This window comes from Micropterus dolomieu, linkage group LG04, assembly GCF_021292245.1.
Source record: "Micropterus dolomieu isolate WLL.071019.BEF.003 ecotype Adirondacks linkage group LG04, ASM2129224v1, whole genome shotgun sequence".
Lineage (NCBI taxonomy): Eukaryota > Metazoa > Chordata > Actinopteri > Centrarchiformes > Centrarchidae > Micropterus > Micropterus dolomieu.
The window spans coordinates 33,233,052-33,252,003 of NC_060153.1; the positions used below are offsets into that span (position 1 = coordinate 33,233,052).

Consider the following 18,952-nt stretch of genomic DNA (forward strand, 5'->3'; position numbering starts at 1 on the left):
AGCAAACTGGCCTGACCTTAACCCTATAGAAAATCTATGGGGTATTGTGAAGAGGAAGATGCGATACGCCAGACCCAACAATGCAGAAGAGCTGAAGGCCACTATCAGAGCAACCTGGGCTCTCATAACACCTGAGCAGTGCCACAGACTGATGGACTCCATGCTACGCCGCATTGCTGCAGTAATTCAGGCAAAAGGAGCCCCAACTAAGTATTGAGTGCTGTACATGCTCATACTTTTCATGTTCATTCTTTTCAGTTGGCCAACATTTCTAAAAATCCTTTTTTTGTATTGGTCTTAAGTAATATTCTAATTTTCGGAGATTCTGAATTTGGGATTTTCATTAGTTGTCAGTTTTAATCATCACAATTAAATGAAATAAACATTTGAAATATATCAGTCTGTGTGTAATGAATGAATATAATATCCAAGTTTCACTTTTTGAATGGAATTAATGAAATAAATGAACTTTTTGATGATATTCTAATTATATGACCAGCACCTGTATGTGTTGGTGAAGGAACATCTGAAAAAAGGTTAGAATATGACCTGATCAGAGAGCTCAACTCATCTAATTCAGATGGTGACAAATGTCCCAACAATAACTCAAGTTTACGCAGAGACAGAGACAATTTGTCAACTGACCTTGCGTCATACAGTCAGTGACCTCAAGTTCATCAAGCTTGGCTTCTGGGAGATTAGAACTGGCCACCCCAAGAGGAACTGCCACAGCGACCGGTTTCACCCCAGCTCCAGTTCCTGAAGCAGCACAAGAAAATGAACAAGTTTACATGACACATTTGGGTTGCCTTCCTCCTATCTGGGGTAGATAATACATAGTTCTGATCTAACACTTTCCGTAGCACAGAATAGGGCCCCACAAATTTAGCCTGAAAAGGGGATGAAACCAGAGGCAACAGGGCTAGGACTTGATCACCAGGGCAAAAAATGCTTGTTTCTGTTCATCTGTCATATAACAGTTTCATTTTCTTCTGAGAAGACTCCAGTTTTGTTCTGGCACATTCTACATGCTTCAAAGTGCCATTTACCAGAACCCTTTACATAACCCAACAGGGGTTTAGGGGGATCAGGTAGTTCCCAATTCTCCTGTAGTACTGCCAAAAACCAAATCATTTGGACTGAAACCAGTGGTGGATTGGATAACTTCCCTGGCAGCCAACAACACCCAAGGTTAACCTTCTTGCCAGTCACGGTCCAACTCAGTGAAGTAGGATCGTAACAAAGATTTCAGAGTTTGATGAAACCTCTCAAGAGCCCCCTGGGTCTGTAGATGGTAAGCACCAGAGGTTGCATGTTTCACATGGAATTGTTTCAAAATCTCACCAAACATCTGTGAAGTGAAATTTGTGCACTGGTCAGTCTGAATAACTTTAGGAATACCAAAGATATAATAATAAACTGACTTAAAGCCTTAACCATAGATTTAGCTGTAATGTTTACCAAAGGATATGCGGCAGGATACTGTGTGGACTGACACATCACTGTCAACAGATACGAACTTCCACCCTTTGGCAACGGGCCGACACAGTTGATCAACAAATGCTCAAAAGGTTGCAGGAATAGGAGACAAAGGCACTGGTTTAATAGTTTGGTTAGGCTTACCTGTTAACTGACAAGTATGACATGTCTTATGCAGAAATATCCTTTTTCAAACGGGGCCAGTAAAAATACCGCAGTACTCTGTTGTAAGTCTTTTGCACCCCTAAGTGACCTGCAATGTCATCATGTGCTGTCTGCAGCACACCTTCTCTCAGCTTGTGTGGTATCACAATTGAAATATTGCCTCTCCAACAAAGCTTTCACCTTGTGGCAACCATTTTCTTACCAACACCTCTTGTAGGAAATACCCATGTGCTGCACTGGTCATTTCACTGGTCACTTCTGAACTCAGGTCATGCTGAGTCTGCATTTCTGGTTTCTCTAGACTTGAATCTGAAACAACTGCATCAGCAGCTGGGTGTGGATTGGTATGGAGTTTGACAGCAGCGATAACCTCTTCTCTATGAGTCCGCTGTGCAGGACCAGCAAGAGCGACAGGCTTAGATCTCCAGCTACTTGGTGTCTTTGTTTTTTGCTTTAAATACTGGACAGTCAATTTTCCAGTGACCTTTACCATGACAAAAATTACAAGTTTGACTTAGATCTCCTTTACCCCTTCTGTCATGCGAGGACCTTACCACTGGATTCTCCATTTCTCCACCCACTCTAGCTTGGTGGCCCCTAAACGAGTTATCCCTCAACCCCACTCACTCTTTCCTCCTGTATGAATCTTATGGGTTAAAGTGTAGTCATCAGCCAATACTGCAGCGTCAGCCACCTTTTTAATGTGATGTTCAATGAGGTATGTGGTAACACTTTGAACTGTCCTAAAAGAATTTGTTCCATAAAGTCATCCCTATTCTCTACCTCAGAAGATGCTGTGCTGTGCTCCAAAATTAACAGGCAGAAATCTCAGCACAAATCCTCACATGTTAACTTCTGCAGCTCCAATAAAATGCAGCTCACAGCCCTAAACAGAGCCAGATTGTGCTTCAGGTTTTAGATGTTTACAATGCAAAACTCTACCAGCAAGTCTGCTGGCTGCGTCTCACCGCGCGGGGGTGGTGCATTAGCTGGGTGGAGATAATTCTCATCGCTAGTCAACGTTATCAGAATAAAGATTTGTTTTTCACTGCGTGAGAAGTTTGATATGTGGCGCTCTACGTGTGAGTGTTAGCTTACACAGCGCGATAGAGAGGTCAGCAAGCCCTTTGTGACTGAGATGATAGATGGACCTGTACCGTAGCTGGTGATAGTGACTGTAGTAACAGCGTGAGGAGATGTGCTCTGCTGTAGTCAGTGCTCGGTCGGTTCAGTTTCTCATTTGCTAAGTGATAGTAATAAATAAACACACACACACACAATCCCTTTCGTCCTAGAGGCATCCCAGAGAATATTTGTCTTCACACCAAACACATTTTCCCCAGGATGCCATAGGTCTCGAGCCCTGCTATTTCCTAACGTTATATCTTATTTGTTGTTTAGTTGTTGGTGTTCATCGTTTTGTTACTCATTTTGTTTCTAAAATGGTCAGATTATTCATTATAGGCCTATATGTTTCCTTTTGTGTTCAGTTTATTAGGCCAGTATGTTCAGTTATATTCAGTTAATGATCAGTTTTCAAGACCTGAGTTTAGTTCTCTTTTATGGACCCAGAACATATTTTGTAAATTGATTCTTGTTTTTTGCTAAACAGTACCCTCATGAAAATCCATCTGGCACTCCTCATGGCTGCCGGTTTAGCCCATTGCAACATCTTGTATCTAGAAAAAGGCTGGAGATAATGTGGAACAAAATCGAGTGTGAACTTAGTAGTGAAAATTCATAATTAATAACTAACTTGACCTGAATTACAAATGATCTTTAAAACTTTTTGGATTAACCATTTATATATTAGTTACAACATGTGCCTGATTAGAAAGTAGCAGAGGTATGGATTCGAGTGACATGACTTGGACTCGAGTCAGACTCGAGTTGCAAATATGATGACTTTAGACTCGACTTGACAAAATCAAAAAAGACTTGCAACTCTACTTTGACTTAAACACCAATGACTCGTGACTTCACTTGGACTTGAGCCTTTTGACTTGAACTGACTTCATAAGTGTCATTTACCCTGGGGACGCTGGGGACATGCCCCCTCCACATTTTGAAATGGCTGATTTTGTCCCCATCACTTTTTGAAAGCATTTGTTAAAAATGTTCTGTAAAACAGCTTGCACCAAGAAATGTTAACTAACAAATGAAAATGCTTTGAGAAAGGTTTATTTGCACAATAAGAAAACATGCAATGCAATTTAAATATAGAAGAAACAAATGTGCATTGTCCAAAAAAGTAAGTATAAAAAAAACAAGCAGCTGCATTATACAGTATTCTGTTATATTTTTATATTTATGAATTGTCCCCTGCTACCTGAATTTTTTGTTTCCCTTTATATAAATGAAGACATTTCCACTGTAAATTGCTGCAGAAAATGTCTCCAGAACGGAGGAAATTCAGTGTTTAATGCAACAATTTTCTGTGGGAGGACCCCCAGACCCCCCATTTATATATTTCAGCATTTCATATTTCTTTTTGTCTTGTTCCCATGCATCGTCATGTCTCGTTACCCAAAATGTATCATAACGCCCCTAATCTGAGCCATTATGTCCCCACCACTTTTCAACACAATTTGACGCCCTTGACTGACTTGAACCCTCCCCAATATAAATGATAAATTATTATAATAAAAAACAGTATGTGCAGCTCATGGTCAGCTTTCTTTAAAATTCAGGAAATTATATGACATTTGTAGTGTGAAACTAACCTCTGCCTTGTTTCTGTACAGGTTAAGGCTTTATTCAATAACTTTTTTCATTTTTAACTGTTCAAAATATTAAAAATATGAAATGGTATTAAATTTAGTCACGAGCGCATTCTGACTTGTTTAGGACTCAAAACTTGACTCGGGACTTGAGTGCTAAGACTTGAGACTTGCTTGTGACTTGTAACTTGTAAAACAATGACTTGTTCCCACCTCTGGAAAGAAGTACCATAATATTGATCGAACAGTTGTCCGTTTCCTGCTGTATACTTTAGAGGGCGCTACTCATGGAAATTGATCTTAACTCTGCCGAATTTAGCAGGTACTGCAACTCTGTTGTGCTGATCTGTCAAGTAAATTAATATCAAAAGGGACACTTCCATTTACTGTTTCCGAAATAAAAGTCTATTTGACGACGCTATGTCCAGGCAATTGTTTGACGTGATGATGCTTTTGTTTTGACGACAATACCCTGTTACATCCGGCTTTTCTCGCGCTAACTCTGGGAAACCTTACTACCATCTTTCAGCATCATCCAAACATTAGCTTGCTGAGTAAGTTAGCTTTTAGCTTACGTTACCCAAACTCCCCATAAAATAGAGCCGTTTGCCAGGCTAATCTATGAGTCGCAAAAGAAACCACAGTTTCGCTGAAACGAGCCTGTCTCCTGAACTCCACGGCGCCTTCATGGAGCCCCCCGGGTCAGCGAGCCGAGCCGACGGCGATTTCCTGGAGCTGGAGCCCGACGAGGAGCTGCTGTGCTCGGTCAGCGACATCACCGAGCACCTTGGCAGAAATATCACCGTGGTGCTGGAGACAGCGCTGTCTGAGATCCGCAAAATGGTCAGCATCAGGATACGAGTCCTAAAGATGGAGCTACGCGAGAAAACCGAAGAAATTGAAGTGCTAAAGTCGAGACTGGATCCAGTCGGTAGGGACCCGTCTTACCCCGGCGTTTCGACCATGGAGCCGTCTGCAGATGCTGGCTTCAAGAAACCTGACTTCAGCTCTGGCAACAAACACAACAGTGTGGACCCCAGGAGAGCCAAAGCTGTCATGCCTGGCGTGAAGAAGGAGAATATAGATGCAATTTGCGACTATCTGATGAAAGACAAGAACTCGAGGGGCTGTGCTGAAATGGACGCAGACCAGAGCAGCCAAGTCAGCGGCGACCGGGAGGTTCGTCAAGAGCCGGACCCGCACTCCCTCAACCTGTGGCCAGACAGCGGGATGGCTGGCTCCGGGCCTGGCCACGGAGACTCCGAGTCCACCACAGATGACATCTTCAGTATGCTCCCCTCTGGCAGCAAACGGATGTATGAGTACGAATGGATAGCACCAATGGAGTATTCGTCAGACCTGAAAGGTAAAGATGCTGTGTGTGTGTGTGTGTGTGTGTACACACAACTGAGGCCACTTCTGAAGACACTCATTGTATAATCTGTGAAAGACCACCGCAGCCACCAAGTAAGAATAATACTTACTTTTGTCATTTAAAATATAAGTTTTGATTAGGTAAAAAGAATTGGCACAGTGGTGGTGCCAAGGAGGTTCTGGGTTTGAACCTGCCAGCCAGTTGGGTCCACCTTGTGTGGAGTATGCATGTTCTCCCACAGCCCAAAGACATGCAGGTTAGGGTGGCTGGAGACTAAATTGCCAGTAGTTGAGAACAGTTGTCTTTCAATGCGTTGACCCTGTGAGTGACTGCCGACCTGTCCAGGTGTACCCTACCTCTCACCCAGCTGTCAGCTGGGATCGGCCCCAGACCTCCAAAATCCTCTAAGGACAAGCAGGTGGATGGATTAAGTCAAAATGATGTGATAATCAGTCAAATTTTGTGTACATGTGAAAACAGAATAGATCAAGCTGTTAAGGCGGGACTGGATACAGTCTAGGGATGGCAGGGAGTTTACAACGTGTTAACAATAACTGTCATTAAAAACAAATCAAAAACATGAATTACAGTGTAGGGTAAGAGACTGTCTTGCACAAAAGCTACCAAAAAGGAACGTTAGATTCTCTTGCACCTGGCCGGGGTAAGGCTCCGTGCTAAAGAGACCACGTAGAAGCTTGAAAACTACAAAGACAAAACACGTGAGGCTAAACTTCACCAGCTTCCGTAGAGCAAGCCTTTCTTTTTATCACTGCCAACTTTTCATCAGTTTTGTCTTGTGCTATGAGAAACATCCTCCATAAGATGCCAGTCAAAAATCACGCAGTACTGCTTTCCCCGGGACTGAGGTTTTTTGTGATCCTGTTTCTCCTAGTCATGAAGGAGCCTGAGTGTGAGAACACCCCAACCGGTGAGACAGAGGATGATGATGATGAAGATGAGGCGCCGAGAAGGGAGGGCAGTGGACTGGAGCAGGACCAGACCCCGCTCTCACACGTCCAGGCCTCTGAGTTCTCCATGGAGCCCCAGAGCTCTCCAGGGGAGGGAGGGAGTCCCCTGGAGGGCAGCACAGACAGGTCTGCGGCAGGTGGGTAAGGAATGATGGGCAGAATTACAAAAACAAGACCAGAAGGTCTGATGGGTTTGATCCAATTATAGAAACATAGACATAGAAAGTATACACTTATTTTATTGTTCATAATGTGTAGTAGAGTAACCACTAGCCTCCAATTTGTACCTGTCTTTATTCAACAACAACATGGACATCTTTCTATGTTAAAAGTGAATGAGAAGGCAGGACTGTTCTATGGTTCTGATTGGTTGTTTTATTGATTGTTGTTCATGTACAGCTAAATGTAAATGCTCTGTATTTTTATAGCGCCTTTCTAGTCTTTTCAACCACTAAAAGCACTGTGAATCTATTGTATACCATAAATCAGTCAATTTATAAATATAGCTCGATCTACTGTACGTAAAGAAACCAGAAGTCTGATGAAGGCGAGGTAGCTGACAGTGTTGAATAAAGCATGGTGGACTGGAGAACAGCTGTGTGATGTGTTCCGGTGTTGGATGTGGATTACAGCCCTCACTGCTCTGCATCTCACTGACTGTGATATTTGTTTGTGGTTTCAGGCCAGCAGTTCCCCAGCCACACCTATATCTGCTCTCTGTGTGGAACCTTCTGCCCCGACTCTGTGTTCCTTGAGGAACATGTCAAAATGATACACTCGGACTCTGCTGATGCCCAGGCTCTCCGGGCCCTGCAGTCCACCTGCTCAGCCGCACCTGCCACGGGAGACGGCAGCAGTAACTCCAGGAGAGGCGGAGGGGGGCAGAACGAGGGCGGCACAGCAGTAGGAGATGGTGCCGGCATTGGTCGGGGAGGGGGGCCTGTGAAAAAGGAGATTAAAATTGAGGGGGGGTACGAGTGCGGGGTCTGTGGCCGCCATTTTAACTACCTTGGCAACCTACGGCAGCACCAGCGTATTCACACTGGAGAAAAGCCCTTCATGTGTCCGGAGTGTGGGGAGAGGTTCCGCCATGCAGCCCGTTTAAAAAGCCACCGGCTAGTGCACAGCGGAGCCCAGAGCCCCTTCCCCTGCCCACAGTGCGGGAAAGGTTTCTCTGTGCTCTCCGGACTTAAGAGACACCAACGGGTGCACACTGGCGAGAGCCCATACGCCTGTCCACAGTGCGGCCGGCGCTTTAAGGAGCTGGGGAACCTGTACACCCACCAGAGGATCCACAGCGGGGCCACGCCCTACTGCTGCCAGCAGTGTGGACGCAGCTTCCGCCATCTTGGAACTTACAAGAGCCACCGCTGCACCCCAGCACAGTAACCAACCCAGCTGCTATTCCAAGAAGTGTGAAATGTGTCAGAGGCAGGACTTGGTGCTGACTCTGAGTGCGGCTCTCCGTTGGCACCGGGGGAGGTGCTGGTCATGTGGAGAGCAGGGCTGGTATTCTTTCGTTCGCGTTCTGTCACATTCATGATATTTCACCCCTGCATCAGGACAAGCTTTATCATAGAGCTCGACATCTTAAACAGCAGTTTGACAAAACAATGTCAACTCAGAGTGTTCATCTTCATCACATAGGCTCCTTATCAGCAGACGGAGTTTGCCGAGTTGTCGTGGTACTGTAGCTGTTCAAACTTCAAAGGACTTTGCGTCCATGTTGACTTAAAAGTTGGATGGGTATTTTTGACTACAGAAACAGACAACTCCACGACATCAGAGCAAAGTCCATCTGCTGATGGAGACTGCAGGGTGTGGTTGAGAGCTGCAGAACAAGCTAGTTACTTTAAGGTGAGAATGTTTTGTTAAGAGCAGTATCAGAGGCCATCAGACAGCACATAGTAAGAGGTGATTGTGTTTTACGTGAAATTAAACTTGTCGTGGGGGGGGAGGTGAGACAGGCCTGGAATCATCAGTGCAGATGCTCATAAATGGAATACTCCAGTGGTTTAGCGTTTTTTGCCAATTTACTATCATTTGCATATACTTTAAAAGATAACTCCTGTTGATCACAACTTGAGTTTGTAGTTTTGCCAGTCCATTTCTATCAGTAATAAGAACATTGTACTCAGTGTACTCAAGTCCAGTGAGCAAGAAACAAGCAGTCAGATGATCAGGCAAGTTGGAAATAAACTCTCTGATCAGTGAAACTTATTTGCAACAGAGCGGTTATTACCCAAACTGTCTGTTGTAAACATCCATCCCAGTTTGCAGACCCACTTCCTGCTTCAACTTTGACCTGTTGTGCTTATTGTAGTTTTGGGATCTGTTGCTCAGACTTCCTGGATTGTATTTCATACCACCCCAACATGCATTTCTCACTGGTTCCTGAAGCAGCTAGGGTTGCAGTGGTATACCGGTTTCACAGTTTGCTACAGTATGAAAATTGACGGTTATCCCACATGTACATATACATGTACTCATCTACGGTAAGGAATTCTGTTGTATTAGTGTTATTTAAAAAAATGCAGGCGGAGAATCTCACCAGCGCATGTTCTTACCTCCTCAACTGCCTGTCAGACTCATCAACTTGCGCCATACAGTCACATCCCTCCTGTGGAGAAAATGTCAGAGACAGGAGCAAGGCTGATATCACCAATTTCCCATCCCCTGAAAAAATAACTTTGAATATCCCAAATACCAAATACTTGTCATTGAGGACGGATATCTAGTTTTAAAAAAAATGTGGACTTGTGGCCAAAGACAACGTTATGTCTGTCCTTTTAGTAACGTCCAACTTACAAACGCCACATCTTACCCCGATCTGACCCCTTAAAGAAAGCAGGCAAACATCCCCGGCTCGCGGGGCCTGACATAAGTGAGTGTGAGTTAGAAGTACAGACAGGAGCAGTCTGGCTGCGAGGTTGCACACCAGTGTTAGTTAATTGTTAATAATCACAGGACGTTCTTTATGCTCGCAGCTGATGTTATTTTTTTCATGTCGTAGTTCATTTAACATGCTATAGTGCTGACATGTAAACGAACTAACTTTAGTTAAATCACAAAAACCCTTCTGTTTTCATTCCTTTGGGAGTCATGGCAATTGTGTAACATATACTGTGATATTTTATGAGGCGGACTGGGGAAAGCTCATACCATTTCAACCCTAGAAACATCACACCCCCAGCCACGCAGCCTGTTGCATGGAACAGAAGTGTTTGAGAGCCAGATTTTCTATATGGGTAGACGCTCCTTTTTCAATGGAGCTAATTTTACCAGCCATTAAGCACAGGGGTGGATATTTGTCATTTAGTATCACCTTAATGGGCAGCACACGTCGGATTGACACATCCGGGCTTATCTTGAAGAAACATATATGGTTAAAAAAGACATGGTTCTAGCACAATAGGAACTCCCATAGAGATAATGAAGTGAGAGTTACATTCATGTCGGTACGCTGGACATTAGATAGAGACTTTGGTGAAATGTAACATTGAAAATGTTGATTACATCAGGGGGATCCATTCATTTGCACCTAAACCTCCAGGACACTCTGCCGTACCCTCACTGTACCTGATCAGTTGGACACCACCACCCACATGTGGACTGACTGTGTAGCTACAACAAGAAAGCTCTGGGTCACACTGCTGACTGTCTTTTATCATGCCACTGCTTGGTGCTATGTGTAGAGCAGAAAGTTTATCATATAATTTCTAACCAGTGTAATCTCATGTTACAGACTATATATTGGTTATTTTATATGTTTGCCTGTATGATGATTAAAAAGTGTTTAAGAAAAACTTGAACTAAAATAACATCCCAAGCTTGTCAAATTAGTTTCCAACGAGCTTCTGTGTCTTAGCACTGTGTGGAAGACTAAAAGCAAGAAAACAACGCATCTAAACCTGTGGAAGTGAAATGCGACCCACAGACAATCTGCTTTCTAATAAAAAGAGTTGTCTTATGTCATGAGTGTCTTTTTAACATATAACAGCAGTGGAATATAACAAAGATCATGTGTTAGGACACAGAAAGAATAGTATGATTGAATTAAATTGTATTACTGTGCTTTCAGACCAAAAGCAAAGCGAGCGTTCGGGGCGGTGAGTTTACATACAAAGTCAATGGAAAGACATGTAGAGCTGCGATTTCCTGTCGGGCGGCGCGAAGTGACGCAAAGGGGGCGGTGCTGGCGACGTGAGTTTTAGAAATTTCCAATTCGAGCGAATTTTCGTGTGTTGTAATCGCCTTCTCGCGTTGTATGTGTGAACACTTGCAGCGAAAGTAGTCACGCGACGAAAGCGTTGCGAGGATTAAATTCGCGTTTGGTCTGAAAGCATCATTAGGCTATGCAGCGCCAATTCATAACAAGCTATCTCATTGCAGTTTTCATATAGAGCAGGTCTAGAACGTACTCTTATATAAATATTATTTACAGAGAAACTGTCCTTACCAAACCACATTTCCTTGATGGAAAACGTCATGAGGTTAAGGTCATTTTACAAGACTATAACATAACTACACTGGCATTTACAGTCCCCTCCAAAACTATTGGAACATGTGACTGACGGATGTTTCTTGTTACCCAGGTGTTGCCTTTTAGGTTGATTGTCCAAACATTAAATAGCTCTGCATGACTAGTCTAAGTTTTCATCCTGTTAGGAACCTTCCTAAGCAAAAAAGACTTTTTCGACTGCAGCCTAAGCCTATAGCAGTGATGTTCAGGGCCCGTATTTATCAAGCTTCTCAGAATCACTCATAAGAACACTGCTAAGAACTGACTTAAGAGTAAAAAAATTCTTGGCTCAAAGCTGTGCTTAAAAGTTAGTTATCAAGCATCGTAGTCTTAATTTGAGTGAAGTGTAGGACAAAATCTTAAGTGACAGTCTTAGTGCTGATTCACGACACTTTGCTGTGCTGCAAGCAGGATTTTGGATGACAATGTAGCCAAGGACCAATCACTGAAGAGATTTCCTTCTTTAAGAATATTCTCAGTAAATTCCCATTGATTAGTGAAATTCCTTAGAGGAGTTTATATTCAACACACATTTAACAATAAAGAATTTTCAAGATAATACATTATGATTGTTGAAGCTACATTAGTTTGCTTTCAGTAGTGGTAATTTGTTAATTAAATTGATTATTATTATGATTTTGTTTACATTAGAAATACGTATATATGTATACATATTTTGATAATGTTTTTTTTTTTTGTTTGTTTAGTTAATTGTTTTATATATATGTTTAGTCTTTATTTTTGGTTAGTTTAATAATTGCAATGTTTGATTTAGACACCTGAGGGCAGTAGTGGGCACAGGTGAGGGTAAATATAGGTAGGAAGTAGGAAGTGAGCAGCAGCACCTGGGTGATGGGCACATGGTTTTTTACCAGCGTGAGAGATGCTGTATTGCTTGCTCAGTTGGAACAAATAAACCAGCCACAAACCCTGAATCCAGTTTGAATTTGATTTTATTTCTTGCCTGCGTACATTACCTGCCCAGGGTGCTAGAAGTTGTCGTTTGAAGGTTTGATTTAAGTTTAACTTTATTTTGTTTGTTGACAAACGGCCACTACAGTTACCTTCTTTAATGCTAAGTGTAGCGAGCGCAAAATCTGGAGAATGGGAAACGACTTCACCCAAGGAAATCCTTTAACCTGTAAATATTATAACAAAGGCACTCATGCTCATTTCTGAGGCAAGACAGAGATGCTTTTTCACAGTGAACCAAATGTTTTATTGAAATAATCAAGGACTGGAGCTGCTGGGAAAGAAAGTGTGAAAGAGTGTGAATAAAAATAGCGCTTTATTACAATTATTCTAAAAAGGCTTGATACAACATTTAAAACCACAGGTTAGCCACTGGTTAGTGGTAGTAACCATGTTACTACCTAGATCAGAGGTCACTAATAGGCAGGCCGCGGTCCAGATCCGGACCCAGCCGGTGTCCTCTCCGGACCGCCGACCTACAGCCAATTTAATATTGACGGAGCGTTTCTATTTTACCCCGCGCAGCTTTTGTTGCACTTACTGTACTGGTTTAGAGGACCAGGAAACTCACAGACCAATCGCATGTGCTCCAATCGTCTCATGTGACGCTGCTCAGCCAATTAAATCTGTGCATACCGATGCTTGCGAGTCGAGTCCGCGAGATTCACCAGAGACGTTTTGGAAACACGCACGAATTGAGGAGACAAAAGGGAAAAGAGATTTCACATGACTTTTAATCAAGAATGTACAGATTTTTACATGTACATTCCTCCCACGGGCAGTTCAAAACCAGAATATCTCATAGATCTCCAATATGCTAGCTGGAGCTCACGTTTCTCACTGAACAACAGAAAGTAGGAAAGTGGTAGCTCTGTAAGAGGAAATGAAAGAGAAGGAGGCATTACAGCTGTTCATTTGTGTGTTTATTATAAAATTGGTTAAGACTTCACTTCATCACTTCAAGCTACACATTTTATTACATATTTTCTAAAAATTAGGCACTTTATTTTAGTTTACTTAAATTTATTATTAGAGTAGTTATTATTTATTATCCCTCCAGTTTGATGTGAAAACAGTAAATATTCTTCATATATTATTTGATTTGACAGTCCATTATTGACTAAAAACATATGTTGATAAAACTATACATTATGGTACTGAATGATCACGCAAGTTAGTCGTTTTGATGTTCCGGACCTTCGCTTCTGGAAATTTTCTCTAACTGGACCTCTTTGAATTCTAATTGAACACCCCTGACCTAGATTGTCGAGCAACATTAACTTAACTAAGCAAAGTGAGCAACGGCCACATGTGCGGAGAGGTTCTACCTCTAACTGACTTCTAGTGCAGCACACTTTTACTCAAGTGCATAATGTCACCTGTTTTAGTGCACATGAAGTGACAGCAGTTGGACTTTGGTTGGCTCCGCCTGTAAGTAAATTTATTTTACTTTGATCTTTGGTGTGATTTTGAATCTGGCCCTCAGTCGGTTGGTGATTTTGGTTCCCATTGACCTTTGTTACATAATTTTTCTACAGTAAAGATTTTTAACTTGTCCATCGAGATCTGATGCGTGATTTAAGTTCCCTTCATTTTTTGAGCAGTGTATTATTTGCTACTAGATGGCATTTTATTTTCATTTTATGTGTCATGTTTGATTGCAACAGCTGACAGGCTGAGACAGGCGGGTGGCACATGTAGGGCTCTGTGGTCAAGTTAGCAAGAATAAATATGCAACGTCTGGTTAGACTTTTTAAAATAAAATGAGTGGTTAACCTTGTGAAACGCACGTTGTTAACTCTGAAATGTTGTGAATTGTTGCGCCAAAAGTACTTAGGAAAAGGTCACTTAACTTATGTAAGTAAAGCTAAAACTGCGCAAGATGACTTCTTATGCAGTTTGGAGTTGAAGATAATGAACTCCAAATAGGATTCAAATGGTAGCTGAGAGTGGTGAGAGAGAGCCATGAAGAAGAAGAAGGAGGAGGAGGAGGAGGAGGAGGAGGAGGAGGAGGAGGAGGAGGAGGAGGAGGAGGAGGAGGAGGAGGAGGAGGAGGAGATGAAAGCAGAGTTGGATCACCACAGTTATACAGTTGAACAGACGGCAGTGTGGTGGTTTAGTGGTGACAGTGTTATTATCAGACTGTTTCTGTTTCTCGTCTCCACATCATCCGACAGGCTTTTATTGTTTTACTGGAGGAGCAGTGGCAGTTTGTTCAGTGTTTCTGCCTCCACCATGAAAACTCTTCAGTGGAGAATCTGATAAAAAACGTCCTTCAGGGATTTTTTCTTCTGTCAGACACTGAAACAGTTTGAGTAGGTAGGTTTCTGATTTACTTCTGAGGCTTCATTTCACCACACTGAGGACACATCTGGTGAAATACTGCAGGACAGTAAAAGCAACACAGTGCTTTAAATAGTCTGATGTGTGTTACTGTAAGGTATAATAGGGCATTATATAACAATACAGTACATGATATATTATATGGTATATTGATGTTATATATTTAAGGACAAAATTATTTTTATCGTATCCTTAAAATGTGAGTTTAAGAAACAGTTGTTTTAAATGATCATTTAAGGAAAAATATGATTTTTGACAAATGTCAACAAAAGACACATTCACAGCAAAGGATCACAGAAAATAAAACGTACCATATAAAACATTTTAATTAAAATTAATGTTAATTATAAAAGGAAAAATCCATAGATTTTGTTTGTAAGGTAAGAAATGAAATATAATTGGTGGCTTCAGCTACTGATTATTTGCATTATTAATTAACCTTATTGATTATATTTCAATTATTCAATTAATCAGATCAGTTCACACTCAGAGTGTCACATTATTTCTTTTAAAACTGTGTGGTCTCTGAACACTGGATTCAGTTTCTAATTATATTAAGTTTGTTGTTAAAATGAGTTAAAACCACTATTAACATTTTGTTTTTGAGCATTCACAACAGTACTATTTACAGATAAGCTGCTTGCACACTGCTCAGTGCCCAGCTAACAGCAACATCCTAAAGTTTGCAGTAGTTGGTTTCAGTCTTTAAAAAGTTCAGAAAACCAGGCGTCAGTTCAACACTCTATTTTTTCTTATTTAAGTCACAAGGTCAAGGCTTCAATCACTTTTTGGCAAGTGGACAGCTACTTGTTACTGGTTGTAGTGGCCCTTTAAAAGGTATTTCAACAGGTTGAAAGGACTGGGTGAGCCATAACCAACTCAAATATAAAGTTCATGGCTAAAATCAGTGAGAACCTTTAGGAACCTTTAGGAAGTGGAATCAGTTTTGTGTGTGCAAAAAAAGTGCAAAACTGCATTGGCTATATGGGCTGTATTGGCTTGAATGTTTTGCAACTGGTAATAAGGACTGATTGAGCAATACCCTGTCTTTTTGGCAAGTACTACAAACTACATATTTCAACTGGTTGGCACAGAGCAAGCAAAAATTATGTCATAAGGATAATTACAGGAGAGACACTTCCTTTATTTTATTTATAGACTAACCCAGTTGTGAATCATGTTAAAGAATATAGTCTTTTTTCCAAATATAAACAAGGTTTATTGCTTATAATAACGTTTTGTCAGGCCTAATAAACTGCAAACACTTCAACTGTGATTATTCCGGTGTAAAACATTAACGGCTGTAGACGTATGGGCAAGATACTAGGCGTTACAGCTTTAACATCCCTTTAACTTTAACTCGCTTTAACTCCCGCAGAGGGCAATCACTTTCTCGATTCCTTCAGCACATGTTCTGATTCGGATTTTGCACGAAGTGGAGGGGCTGTTCACAAACGGGTCCGTTTGCAATTAGAGAGTGAGGAGCGCGTAATGGACACCTTGCTAACCTACATTGACATCAAAGAAAGTCGTGCGCGCTGACGTTCTGCATGCAAATATAGGCTTAGTTGTCAAGGAAACCCTCTCAGAATGTTGTGATTTGCTGGACAAGGGCCACATTGGTCCAACTTTCTACAACTCTAACCAATCCGGGTAAACAGGTCAAACTCTTGGCGCACATTGATCAAACAGTTGGTGTTAGTTTGAGTCGGTCGCCGTTTGTCAGGGCAGTATGCAAGCAGCTTTGGATCCTAGAGAAGGAAAGAATTTACAGAATTTGCTTTGTGATTAAGAGAAGTGGAGTGAAGTTTGCTGGTTTATGTTGCCCATTCAAGCCCATTCAATTCCAAATATAACAAAATTTAACAAAATTAGAAATTCAACACTTTTGTATTTGCCCCCATTCATCACGAGCTGAACTCAAAGATCTAAGATTTTCTCTATGTACACAAAAAGCCTATTTCCCTCAAATATTGTTCAACGCAACCCAGAAACCTAAAAAGTACTAAAGTCCTTCTGTGTCTTACAGGTTTAAGGGTCAAGTGTCACCATGAGCCCAGTCAGGACCTCGTCACCCCGGTTTCAGCTGCTTTTCTTTATGTCCATCATCTCAATTGAACTTCCATATTTTGCAGCAGGAGGTTCTGCTCTGACCCTCAAGTCCAACAGCACACTCAGCAACCACACCAAATGTGGAGGAACTACCGACTGCATCGAAGGCGTTATCCTGCCAGTATGGATGCCAGTAAACCCAGCCTTTACTGACCGCCTCGCCAGAGCCGCCATTTACTTTGTGGGGTTGGCGTACATGTTCTTGGGTGTCTCTATCATCGCTGACCGTTTCATGGCCTCCATCGAGGTCATCACTTCCCAGGAGAGACAGATCACCATCAAGAAACCGAACGGTGAGAAGATCACCACGACGGTGCGCATCTGGAACGAGACTGTGTCCAACCTGACCCTGATGGCGCTGGGTTCCTCCGCCCCAGAGATCCTGCTGTCAGTCGTGGAGGTCTGCGGTCACAACTTTAACGCCGGTGAGCTGGGTCCCAACACCATTGTAGGAAGTGCCGCCTTCAACATGTTTGTCATCATTGGCCTCTGTGTGTCAGTCATTCCTGATGGAGAAACAAGAAAGGTGAAGCACCTCAGGGTGTTCTTCGTCACCGCCACCTGGAGTGTCTTTGCATACACCTGGCTTTACCTGATCCTGGCCGTCTTCTCTCCAGGTGTTGTTGAGATATGGGAGGGGCTTCTCACACTCTTCTTCTTCCCCATTTGTGTTGGATTCGCTTATGTGGCCGACCGCAGACTTCTATTCTACAAGTACATGTACAAACGATATAGAGCAGGGAAGCGGAAAGGAATGATCATTGAAACAGAGGGAGAACCAGAACCTCCCTCTAAGGTTGACATTGAAATGGACGGGAGAATTCTCAACTCCCATGGAGAGGAGACAGGGTTTGATTTGAAGGAGCTGGATGACGAAGAGGCCCGAAGAGAGGTGGCCAGGATCCTGAAGGAGCTGAAACAGAAACATCCTGACAAGGAGATGGAGCAGTTGATGGAGTTGGCCAATTACCAAGTTTTAACCCAGCAACAGAAGAGTCGGGCTTTCTACCGCTGTCAGGCGACCAGGATAATGACAGGAGCAGGCAACGTCCTGAAGAAGCATGCTGCTGACCAAGCCAAGAGAGCCACCCAGCACGATATCTGCTCCGAGGTTTCAGTGAACAATTTTTCCTCCAAGGTGTTCTTCGACCCTGGTGCCTACCAGTGTCTGGAGAACTGTGGCAGTGTAGCTCTGAACGTGGTGCGCCGAGGTGGAGACCTAACAAACATGGTCTCAGTGGACTACCGGACTGAAGACGGCACAGCAAACGCCGGCTCAGACTACCAGTTCACTGAAGGAACTATTGTGTTCCAACCAGGCGAGACTGAAAAGGAAATCCGCATTGACATTATTGATGATGATATCTTTGAGGAAGACGAGCACTTCCTGGTTCACCTTACCAATGTGAAGGTCATATCAGAGGGCGCTTGCTCAGACACGTGCGAGGCAAACCACATGGACGCCCTTGCGGGTTTAGGTCTGCCGTGCACAGCCACAGTCACCATCTTTGATGACGACCACGCAGGGATCTTTACGTTTGAGGAGCCAGTGGTAACCGTGAGTGAAAGCATTGGGGTGATGGAGGTGAAGGTGATCCGGTCCTCGGGAGCTCGCGGTGTTGTGGTAGTGCCGTACAAAACCACAGAGGGGACGGCTAAAGGAGGCGGGGAGGACTTTGAGGACACACATGGAGTCCTGGAGTTTGAGAACGATGAAATCTTGTAAGTACAAATTATCACAAATCTCCTGTCCTGAATAATGAAGTATCAGAAATAATGAAAATCAAATCACTGAAGGGGCTGCACACTTCCTTAATTTCTCTGCAAGGTATTTTGGGTATTAGAGTCTTTGTTAATGTCATTGTGTATATACTGTATATAAAAAATGTAGGATTTCAAGAGGATGATTTCTGACAAGATTGATTACAAATTGATGATTAGTTCCCTCATTGCTCTTTGTTAGGTGAAATTTAGAAAAAATGGTCCTAAATGATCAAGTTAATAAATTAAGTAGATTATCTGTCTCAGTGTGTCAGTGTAGGTTAAGAATGGCCTGATCAGTCCAAACACAGGAGCATGGGGTTCATATGTAAGCAGTCATTCCCTGAATCAACATGGGGTTGGGAGAGAAAATAAAGATGTTTAAGTAACATGTCTAGTCAACAGTGATGATTCATCATACATGGTTCTATCGTCCTGATGGGTTTCCATTTGTAAGTTGCTTTTTAAATGTCCCATGTGGACATGCTGACGACAGTTTTTGATACAGAAATGGAGTTGAATGGAATATTCTGCC

General features: G+C 42.5%; 2 protein-coding genes across 7 annotated transcripts in view; both read left to right on the top strand.

The window, feature by feature from the left end:
- Nucleotides 1–18,952, top strand: part of slc8a1a (solute carrier family 8 member 1a) — a 42,754-nt gene that overhangs the window by 8,686 nt on the left and 15,116 nt on the right. For 2 of the 6 annotated variants that reach the window (XM_046047242.1, XM_046047236.1), the window contains exons 1-2: nucleotides 14,320–14,520; nucleotides 16,574–18,378. In XM_046047242.1, coding sequence (XP_045903198.1) covers nucleotides 16,595–18,378 — 1,784 coding nt within the window. In that variant the 5' untranslated portion in view covers nucleotides 14,320–14,520; nucleotides 16,574–16,594. Of the gene's footprint in view, nucleotides 1–14,319; nucleotides 14,521–16,573; nucleotides 18,379–18,952 lie in introns of those variants that run through there. The other 4 variants (XM_046047238.1, XM_046047240.1, XM_046047241.1 and 1 more) reach the window with 4 other exon arrangements.
- On the top strand, nucleotides 4,696–10,677 carry znf16l (zinc finger protein 16 like). The gene is made up of 3 exons (XM_046047270.1): nucleotides 4,696–5,730; nucleotides 6,632–6,844; nucleotides 7,390–10,677. The coding sequence occupies exons 1-3, from the start codon at nucleotides 4,986–4,988 to the stop codon at nucleotides 8,094–8,096; spliced, it is 1,665 nt and encodes a 554-aa protein (XP_045903226.1). The 5' UTR covers nucleotides 4,696–4,985; the 3' UTR covers nucleotides 8,097–10,677.